This window comes from Hippocampus bargibanti, linkage group LG15, assembly GCF_051943395.1.
Source record: "Hippocampus bargibanti isolate YZ-2025 linkage group LG15, ASM5194339v1, whole genome shotgun sequence".
In the NCBI taxonomy this organism is placed as follows: Eukaryota; Metazoa; Chordata; class Actinopteri; order Syngnathiformes; family Syngnathidae; genus Hippocampus; species Hippocampus bargibanti.
The window spans coordinates 9,639,933-9,650,804 of record NC_142748.1 but is presented as its reverse complement, the minus strand read 5'-3'; the positions used below and the strand labels follow the sequence as shown (position 1 = coordinate 9,650,804).

At 47.0% G+C, this 10,872-nt stretch overlaps 2 protein-coding genes across 2 annotated transcripts; one reads left to right on the top strand and one right to left on the bottom strand.

The window, feature by feature from the left end:
• The first annotated feature begins 435 nt into the window (after window positions 1–435).
• Window positions 436–7,527, top strand: LOC148887673 (glutamate dehydrogenase, mitochondrial). Its single transcript, XM_089016116.1, has 13 exons — window positions 436–1,013; window positions 2,965–3,045; window positions 3,161–3,216; window positions 3,338–3,401; window positions 3,838–3,932; window positions 4,949–5,128; window positions 5,639–5,776; window positions 5,842–5,979; window positions 6,117–6,197; window positions 6,280–6,403; window positions 6,472–6,563; window positions 6,678–6,740; window positions 6,905–7,527. Exons 1-13 carry the CDS (start codon window positions 611–613, stop codon window positions 7,022–7,024), a joined length of 1,635 nt encoding a protein of 544 aa, XP_088872242.1. The 5' UTR covers window positions 436–610; the 3' UTR covers window positions 7,025–7,527.
• A 413-nt stretch (window positions 7,528–7,940) lies between these two features.
• Window positions 7,941–10,334, bottom strand: sncgb (synuclein, gamma b (breast cancer-specific protein 1)). Its single transcript, XM_089016117.1, has 5 exons — window positions 10,072–10,334; window positions 9,040–9,081; window positions 8,818–8,945; window positions 8,581–8,622; window positions 7,941–8,326 (listed from the first exon to the last, which is right to left on the bottom strand). Exons 1-5 carry the CDS (start codon window positions 10,190–10,192, stop codon window positions 8,318–8,320), a joined length of 342 nt encoding a protein of 113 aa, XP_088872243.1. The 5' UTR covers window positions 10,193–10,334; the 3' UTR covers window positions 7,941–8,317.
• Between the last annotated feature and the right edge of the window lie 538 nt (window positions 10,335–10,872).

Genomic DNA, 10,872 nt, shown 5'->3' with positions numbered 1-10,872 from the left:
TGTATCTTTGTTAATCCACCTTTATACACACAGGCCAAACAATTCAGTGCTATTCCACTAGAGGGCAGAATATTTAACTAACGTGTGTGGCCAACTGTTATTATTAACCGAAGTACGGAAAACCCGGAAATTGATGCTTCCTATACATTTATTTATAACTGCCTATTCTTGTAATATGTTGTTAATTGTAAATTCGGCATTTGCAAATACTTTGAGGGAAACTATCTTTTTATTATTTGCGATTGCCCACGAACATAAAATAAAACGGTATATTGAAAATATTTAAAAATCCAACAAGTATGCAATGCCGAGTTGTATGCTGAGTACTTTTGTCCAGATGGGCTTCCGTATTATACCGGGATCGCGCACGGTCAATGCGGCGTCAGCGGTAGCGCGCACGCCTGTCTGGGTCCTCCTCCTTCCCCATCTCCTCCGCTCTCGGCGATCCCCGCGCCCCCTTTTAAAGCAAACCCGCCCAGTATGTCACTTCCCACTCCCTCGGAGGTCCCGACACGTTGAGAAACCCCCCGGTCACGCTGTCCAGCTCTCTCCTCTCAGTCGCAGACCTCCGATCGCCTTCGTAGCCTTTCAGTCCACTCTCGCCGCGGTCATGTATCGCTACTTCGGGGAGCTGTTGAGCCGCTCTGCGGGCAGCGCGCTGGCCTCCAGCTGCGTGGACTCCGCCCTCCCGGCGTCCGCTTCGCTTCTGCGGGTGCGCCACTACGCCGACGCGGCGACGGAGCAGCATGCGGACGACCCCAACTTCTTCCGCATGGTGGAGGGCTTCTTCGATCGCGGCGCCGCCATCGTGGAGGACAAGCTGGTGGAGGACCTGCGGACCCGCGAGACCCCCGAGCAGAAGCGGCACCGTGTGCGAGGCATCCTGCGCATCATCAAGCCGTGCAACCACGTGCTCAGCGTGTCGTTCCCCATCAAACGGGACAACGGCGAATGGGAGGTGGTGGAAGGGTACCGCGCCCAGCACAGTCAGCACCGGACGCCCTGCAAGGGAGGTGAGACCTCACCGATGACAGCTAGCCGTTAGCCTAGCATTCGGTTAGCATTACCGAGCGATTTTGTAGCCCGTTACCCAGCAACCTCTGCTTTACCCAAAAACAAATAACGTGTATGCGTCAGCACTTTCGACACAAACCCGCATTTGAGTCATATTCAATATGTCATTTCCACATACAGTACAAAGTTTGTCGGCTCGTAGCTCACATCTGGTAATGGTTCAAACACCCCTGGCCTCCTTTTGTAAACGTTCCAGCGGTTGTAGGGGCATATTAAAAATGACGAATCTTAAGTACAGTATAGTGTGATGCTTCGCCATGATTGTTATTATCATGGTTTGGCAGAAGAAATTGAGTCATTAGTTATCCAAATCTTACTTTAACAGACTAAAACTCAACGAATTGAATACAATTGCAGATTTAAAACAAATGGGGAAAAGTTGCATTGTATGTACCTTTACTTAACAAAAAATAACATGTACAAGATGGGACATTCAAATGAATTGAGCTGCAATAAAATCAGAATCCAGCAAGTTTCATGATTTTAACAAGCAGGACACCCAGTGAACATTCTAAAACAAGTGATTGAATGTAGTTACAAATTACAGTGTAAACATACTGATGCTTTGCCATTGCCGTTTGCATCGTCAAACCTTTTATGAAAACATTGTGGCTGTCAATGATTGAAGTAAGTTGAGGAGCTTCATTGATTAATTCTCCACCCCCCGCCCCCTTTGTGTCAAGACTCCATTTGTGGGATGAACTCGAAACCCAGCTGCAGGGCCACAAAATGGCACCCAAGCAGACTTTGCATACTCCCCTGTGTGCATTTGTTCACCTTTGACACTTTAAAGTTCAAGGCCTAATCTTTGTCAGAGCATGGCACCTCCTCCCCCATGCAGTGCATTGTGGGTAGATGTGATGTATGGCAAAAGGGCCTGTTGTCGACGCACTAAAGGAGGGAGTCTGTTTGTTTCTCCACGCATTTTCATTTGCCCGTGACGGGAGGAGGGTGGGCGCCATAGTAATAAGACTCACGCCATCATAGCGGCTTATGCGTGTCGCTGCCGTTAACACTTGCGCACCTGCTGGATGCACAAACTATTCTTGGGCACTCCTATTCCGTCTTGCTCCCTCGACCGGTTTTATCCTAAAAGGTGATGAGGGGATTGGCAGCGGGTTCGAACCACTTTGGCGTCAGCGATCAAACTGAGTGGTTTTAATGATTGACATGGCGGAAAGACCCTTGACTTTGCTCTGTAAAGTTCAAAGGTGTGTTGTTGCTTACACCCCCCCCCTTTTTTTTTCTTAAGGTCGCCTTTTCTGCATCATCGTCATTGTGGGTGTTACACTGGAGCGTGGTGCACCTCCTCTATTGACAATACAATACAATGTAATACACATTGATAGATATAGCGCTTTAAAAACAGCTGAATGGACAGCTATCATATCCAAGAAATAAAGCAGTCGCAAAATAATAAATGCCCCCCCACCCAAAAAAAAAAACGGATTATATAAATTAATCGCACGAATACGACATGAAACCATTTTTTTGTACTCAATCCGTTCTTTGATTTGGGACGCTTGCTAGCATGACGTCAATGTCGCGGTGAATAAATGAAAGAGCCGTGAGAGAGGGGGTACGAGGGAGGGGGTGAATTTCCTGCGGCTTGTTTTCTCTGTCCTATAATTTAATCCCAACAGCATCACAAGGTCGGGATTGTTCCCTCGCCTTGACTCGTGGTAGCTCAGCTGAGAGATCAGGCCTTGTTTTATTTATTTATTTGTTTATTTATAATCATAGTTCAATTCCATTCACATGCAACAACATCATTTATTTTGAATTATTAAAGACGTGTTGTTGTTTTTTTAACGTAGATTAATAGAACATTTTTCCAATTCCCCCTCCTCCCAAGCTCTGTCACCGTGGTAACCCGTTTTGTGTCTTTAGGTATCCGTTACAGTACCGAGGTGTCGGTGGATGAGGTGAAAGCTCTGGCCTCCTTGATGACCTACAAATGTGCTGTTGTGGGTATGTTGTAGCTAGTTTTTAAAATTTATATTTACGATGCAAAAAGCCATGTTTGACCCGAGTATCTGGAAAGTACAGGGCACGTATTCTAATCCATGTGGTTCCCCTTGACCAGATGTGCCATTCGGTGGGGCCAAAGCAGGAGTCAAGATCAACCCCAGGAATTATTCTGTGAGTCACATTTCACTGGCTTTCAACACCACAGCAGAATGTTTTATTTATTTCTTTTTTTTTTGCACCAAAAGAGGAAAGAATGATGTCATCATTGATAGTTTTTTTGGGGGTCTGGCAGGACAACGAGCTGGAGAAGATCACCCGCAGGTTCACCATTGAGCTGGCCAAGAAGGGTTTCATTGGTGAGCGAACACATGTTGCAAAGCGGAATGAAGCTGGGCGTCTTCATTTCCTTTTCTAGGACGCCGTTTTGGTCTCAAAATGGCGTCCAGTAATAAAACGATACTTTCCAACATGAGTGAATACAAAAGTTAATTTTGCAGTAATTCCACGGGCAAGGATTCAAGTTTTGGAAGGGGCCAGAGGAAAGGGGGGGGGTGGGGGTTGGGCATTTCTAACAGCCCACAGAAAGAAAAAAAAACTTTCCACACAGTCTGTGCCTTCACTTTTGCAACCCCGCCCATGTTTTTGGACCTCGTTCTGGAACATTTTAAACATCAGCCCATTATTGAAGTTTGAAATCTGAAGCTTGGCTTTAGAATCTTCCACACTGGGGCTTTTTCTCCCACCCACCACCACCCTCCCATCAAAATGCTCTCATATTTCTCTCCCGACCAGGACCCGGCATCGACGTCCCGGCCCCCGACATGAGCACAGGCGAGCGAGAAATGTCCTGGATCGCCGATACCTACGCCAACACTATAGCGCACACGGTCAGTCCGAAAGTCGCCCCCTCCCCCACTCCTTCGCCCTTCCTTCTTTTTGGTTGCAAACAAGAAAGAGTGAGTCACTCCAAACCACCGTCTTCCTGCCTCTCCCTCCTCGCCAGAGCAAACATTCCTCCTAGTCTCGCTCTCTCTCGCCTGAAAGAAAGCAAGCAGACTTGCAGACAGAAATCCCCACTTGGAAAATGAATGATGTACGACTAATGACATTAAAATGCAAAACGTATTTGATGAGGCGAGAATAAATGATATGTTGACTCAGCTACTGTTCAAGGAAAAACACTTTGAGCAACCTCCAAGCTGGACACGCTCCGGTCGCCTAACAAAATGTCTTCTGTTCGTTTTATAATAATCATAATAATAATACATTTTAATGTTGAGCAGATTCTTTACTTACAGACAGTGTAGGTGTTCAAATAAATACCTGACATGTTTCGGCGAAGACTTCCGCCTTCTGCTCAACATTAGATATCAAGTAGACAGGATGAACTTAGTACAACGAATAATACATTTTATTTATAAGCGCTTTTCATTTGCGTCATCCCGTCACGCGGTCCAGAAAAACTTGGTCCAGCCTATCGGAATGCTCCCGTGCATTCCTGCTCGGAGTAGCTTGATACCAAAGCATTTTGGGTAGTGCCAAGTGACACTCAGCCAGTCAGTCGCCTCTTGGGTGTGCGTAACTTGAGAAGGGTGCAGTACCGCTAATGGCCAATTTGAGGCAGTATCCCCATAATAATAATAATAATAATAATAATAATTAGATTAGATGAGTCTTTACTTGTATCACAGTGGATAAATTTACATTACATAGCAGCAAAAACAAAATACAGGAGCCGCTGTAAAGGCAGCCAGTCTTGCGACGCCATCTTGAAGTCAAAAACAGGATATAATAATACAATACAATACAATACATATTGATTTATATAATGCTTTAACAACCGATAATAATAGTCATTTTTTTCAGTTTTTATTTGTTATCGTGTTTATTTTTGTCTGGACAGGACATCAACGCACACGCCTGTGTGACGGGCAAGCCCATCAGCCAGGGCGGCATCCACGGCCGCATCTCGGCCACCGGTCGCGGAGTCTTCCACGGTATCGAGAACTTCATCAACGAGGCGTCTTACATGAGCATGCTGGGCCTGACGCCCGGCTTCAAGGACAAGACCTTTATCGTCCAGGTGACCGCATGAATCGGGGAGGCGACCGTGGGTGGTCGTGTCACCCTTTTGTGATGTCATCGACTTTCGTGGATCCAGATAAGGGTTTAGGGGGCACAAACAGCTTGTTGGCGACATTCGGGATCAAAAGGATAATCCCTCCGTTAGGATTGCAATCAGGCGTTGAGTCGCAGATTACATCTTCCTTCCATGTTGAGGCTGCCGGTCTCACATTTCATTTATGATGCGTTGTGCTCTGTAAATACAGCAAATGATTGCAAACATATTGATTGTTTTTGCGACCAGAACGGATTAACGACATTTCCATTCATTTTAATGGGCATAACTGATTTGGGATCTCTTTCTTGTATTAACTCATTCACTGCCAGTCACGAATTTATACAGGAATTGAAAATATGACATAGAGCAACATTCCCGAATTTGTTCGGATTGTTTTTTCATGCTCGGGTGCCGATAAAGCACCGGGAATGTGTTAATATGCGTGTGTTTGCATGTGTGTGTTTTTGTTAGGGCTTTGGCAACGTGGGTCTGCACTCCATGAGGTACCTGCACAGGTACGGCGCCAAGTGCGTGGGCATCGGTGAGATCGACGGTGCCATTTACAACCCGGAGGGCATCGACCCCAAGCAGCTGGAGGACTACAAGCTGGTACGGTTCGCTTTGGGTAATGAAAATCCATCGCCTGCTTCCAACTGGTCTTCCGTGACCGACAGCAACACGGCACCATCGTGGGCTTCCCGGGCGCCAAGCCCTACGACGGCAACATTTTGGAAGCCGACTGCCACATCCTGATCCCGGCCGCCGGCGAGAAGCAGCTGACGCGTCACAATGCCCCCAAGATCAAGGCTAAGGTGAACGCGCCCTCCCGACCCCGCCCCCAAACCCCTGTTTTCATCCCACATCCCCTTTTTTCTTATCTGAAAAAGTCTCCCACAGAAATGAGTCGTGATGGAGATAATGACTTTTTTCCCCCTCGCTCCCCTTCCAGATTATCGCCGAGGGCGCTAACGGTCCCACCACGCCCGACGCTGACAAGATCTTCCTGGCCAATAACATCATGGTGATCCCTGTAAGTCTTCCACTGGAAAATTTTGACCTCGTCGGGCGGGGTTATTGATGGTCGTTTGACGGGTCGCCTCTCCGCTTTGCAGGACATGTACCTGAACGCCGGCGGTGTGACGGTGTCCTATTTCGAATGGCTGAAGAATCTGAACCACGTCAGCTACGGCCGCCTGACCTTCAAATACGAGCGGGACTCCAACTACCACCTGCTCAGTGAGTCCGCCAAACGGGGTCCGGGCGGGCGACGTTCTTTTTCGTCAAATTCCGTTGTGCCCCTCCAGTGTCGGTGCAAGAGAGTCTGGAGAGGAAATTTGGCAAGCAGGGCGGGCCCATCCCCGTCGTGCCCACCGCCGACTTCCAAGCCCGAGTTGCCGTGAGTAGACCCGCGTTTGGGAAAGGCCGTCTCACCCGCGGAGTGACGCTGGGTCGCGTTTGGGTGCGCGAATGCCACCGGTTTCATTCACTTGGACTTTGTTTTGGGTTGCAGGGTGCCTCCGAGAAGGATATCGTCCACTCCGGCTTGGCCTATACCATGGAGAGATCCGCCAGGGTAAGCAGAGCTGCGCACCATTTCGTTGATTCAAGTTTTCAGCTCGGTTGTATTTAATTCTCAACACAAGTCATTTGCATTGCGTTTTTCCTCCGGCTTCATTTTATTTTGTCTCCCTGGAAGCGTTTTCTATTTTCAAGCGTCGCGCGTCTTTTGTTTGGCAGCAAATCATGCGCACGGCGAGCAAGTACAACCTGGGTCTGGACCTGCGGACGGCCGCCTACGTCAACGCCATCGAGAAGGTGTTCAAGGTGTACAACGAGGCCGGCCTCACTTTCACATAAAACGCATCCCCTATCGCACCCTTCCGTCGTATTTCCCCTCCTCACCCGCACCCGTCGCGCTTGAAACAGCCTTGAGAACATATCTTTGCCTACGCACGTCGTTTGCGCGCCTTTTCACGTCGCGGAAGAAGCAGACAAAGTTCCGCAACTCGGTCCAGTTCTTTTCACTGTAGTTCGATGACCGCACTTGTGCGCTCTCCGGTGGTTTCGATAAGCACTGCAGATGCCTTCACGCTAGTTTAAAAAAAGGGATTTCCGTAATATCGCTACAATAAAATACATTTTACAATGATTGGCAAAGGTTTCACAATTAATTACATTTTTTTTTTTTCGGAACGGTCCAGTTAGCAGTTTTTGTTCTGTATGTTCTGTAAAGCAGCTTTTTGTTTCACACCTCAGTCCTATTATAACCGTCCACATCATCATTTTTCAAGTTAGAGGACATTCTTTTTGTATTTCTTTTTCCTTTGTCAGGGGGAAAACAATAAAATATTAAAATGTCATTATTTGTTTTTGTGTCTTACTATTTCGGTTAATATCGTACCAGGTAAAAAAAATTGTAATTATATACAGATACACGTGTAATGCAGTTAACGTCATACAAAGGCAAGCAAAGTGTTTCTCAACACCAACAAAGAACATTTATTTCACTTGGCACTCTATAAAATAAAAAAAAAATGCTGACCTGCGGTATGTGCGTGCACTGTTGTCAAATTGATTAAGGTAACGTGAGACATTTCAGCCTCTTTTTTTCCGCTTACACACGCACGCTTCGCTGGCCAATAGCGCAAAAGAGCGCTGGTGTCATCCTGTATCAACTTCATCTATTTGAATTCCATCGCAGCAGATGCCTTGGTCCATCAGGCTGCCATTTCACCAGGTAAGTACACAAAAACACAGCTAGTCACACGCTAGGTGTTGCTATGGAGATGTTTTATTTTATTGCTCATATTAAAAGCCTTTCTTATCAATCCACATTGTATTTATTGCCAATTTTGGTGTTGCTTGTGTGTGTATGTTTGTTTCATGCTTGAGTGTCTCTTGTTTATCTTTCAGGTGCGTAGTTGGAACAACATGTGGGAGGCGAGGGGATGCTGCATCCGGATGAGTTCCACCCAAGACGGGTTTGCCTCCGGTAAAGGTCTCACACACACACACACACGGAATGAAAATAAATCAATAAAAAATACAGTACAGTGAAATACAGTATAAACAAAGACCTGGACTCCGGTTAAGCAAGTCCAGAGAGCAAAGGGGAGTGAAGGGATGCTGGAGAGCAGATCCTGACAGGAACTAATAGCCCTAGTTGAGGAGAGATAAGATCAAGTCTTAGGAGAGAGTTTTCTTGAAGAAAAAAAAGCTGTTTAAAAACAGAAATAAAGTAGTGGAATTGAAAAAAATTATTAAAAAATATATATATAGTGTGTGTGTGTGTGTGTGTATACATATGTATATATATCTATATTGTATACATATGTATATATATATATGTTAGTAATACATTTTATTTATAATACAGTACATATATATGTATATGTACTCATATTTTGTCTTACCTCATCCCCTTCGCCGCTTTGCTCCATCCCTCCGTATTCCCCCTGTTGGGGCGACAGGAAATATAGTAATCAATACATAATAGTTCTTGGCCATGTCTCTTGTTTACATTAATATTATTATTTTTGGTCCTATCAGAGGGGGAAGGACTGGGGGCACGTATCCAAAAAAAATGGGGATAAAAACAGCAAAAAGGTCATCCGTCCCCGTACCGGGATGCGATTGCCACGGTAACCGACCTGGTTCATAAGCCCGGTGGACGCGGCGATGTTCTCCACGCCTTCCGTGGCGGCCTGCGACACCTCGTTGGCGCCGCTGATGGCCGTGTCCGCCACGATGTTGGCCTGGTCCACCGTCCTGTTGGCCACTGTGGGGCGGGGGCGGGTGTGGGGCGTTTAAGGCAAGGTCTTAAAATCTCCCGTCCCAGACATTTAATACGGCATGAAGCGAAACATACGTACCGGTGTTGACTGACGATACGACACCTTCCTTTGTCTTGTTACCTGACCAGAGAAAGGAAGCAAACAGAGCATGTCAATCAATCATGTCCTTGATTGACCTTGCAGTTCGCTGCTAGCGCCTAGGCTTCGATCGACTTGGGCAAACCCGTGTACCGGTCTTTCTCTTCCCAAATTGAACTTTTTTTTTACTACATTCACAACACTTACAGCTGTAACAAAATGCTTCACATAATAGTCAACACAAAGCAAAATAATAAACACAACAGGAACATAAAAACATGGGCAGTTGCGCAATCTTAACTACTTTCCCGTTGTACTCTATGATGTTGGAGTACAAGACAAACACTTTATGACATGAAGCAGTTCTAGATTTATATAATATGCCACATTGAGAGATGGCGAGATGGATGAAGGTGATCTGCGAAGGTCAAGGGGTCAACAACGGCATACTTTAATGCATTTGAAGCCCATCTGGCTTTTTTTTATTATTATTGTATTTATTATTTTTTGCACATGTACCACCGATCACGCTCCCGCAGACGCCACACTGCAGCATCTCCCATACACACTGACTTGATGCAATGACACAGCTTCTTTCACCCCCCACCCCCCACATCACTTGGGGATAGAAATCAAAGCATGCGGGTTGCATGTTAGTGGCACGTTTTCACATTTAATCCGATCGCCCTCCCCTTCTCATCTTTTTTTTCCAAGTGGATGGTGTTAAGTCATCCGAGTGGCACGCAAATGGCACGAGGATGTGCTGACGCAGTGCCCATCTCCCCCCCACCCCCTTATATGAATACAATGCACTGGTAATCTCTTTTTTGGGGTAATTTAGACCCCAAAAAAGAGAGAATTAAGGTCTCAGAAGGCCCCATGTAACTTTGACAGGTGACGCAATCCTCCCAGGGCAGAAATAACAAATGTTCTTTTTGCCCCGCAGAAATTGCCACGGAAATTTGCCACCCCCCCCCCCCCCCCCCCCTCGGCACAGAGGGTGACGGCAGCGCTGCACCGCGTCTCTCTTACCGACATACATGACGCCTTCCTTGGTCTTGGCGGCAGCTTCCTCCATGCCGGCTTTGGTCTTCTCGGCGGCCGCCACCACCCCCTCCTTAGCCATGGAGAAGCCCTTCATGAGCGCATCCATCCTGGGGTCACCACACGGCTGCGGACGGACGGACGGACGGATGGATGGACGGACGGTGAGCTCGGGCTGGATGCTGGAAGGTGAGCGTGCGGCAAAGCGCTGGATGGGAAATGTCACGCTGTGTGTGTGTGTGTGTGTGTGTGTGTGCGCGCGACTCAGCTCCGCCTCCCTTGTTCGCTCTAGATGGGAGGGGGTTGGGGGGCTAGCATGAGACAGCGAGATGCTGCAGCATTTTCATGTCATCCATGCCTCTTATCTCCCGAAGATGCTGAGCAGGTGGTTACATAACGAAGCTTCATAAAGCTTCTCATCTCGATGATGGGTGATGATGTCATGAGTCATGTTTTGGTCACTCTTGGTCTGAAAGTGCACGGTTTTAATTGCACCTTCTCCCGGTGTCACTGCAATGATGGGAACAAAAAAAAAATATGCTGAGTCGTGATCGGATATTGAAGGTTCCTCCTCGAAGGCGTGCGGAGGGTAGAGATGGGACTCCCCGCCCACAGCCCCCAGCCACATTCCTTTTTGTTAAGAAATGACATAATCGGTTAAATGAAATCTATTGAAGGGACATTCAGATGGGATTGAGGAGCCTCAATTCGGGAAAAAAAAATCCCGCCAGTCTCACTTGCGCCGTGTTTCCAGGTTTGAAACGATTGTTAAGGTTTCAAAGTACGTTT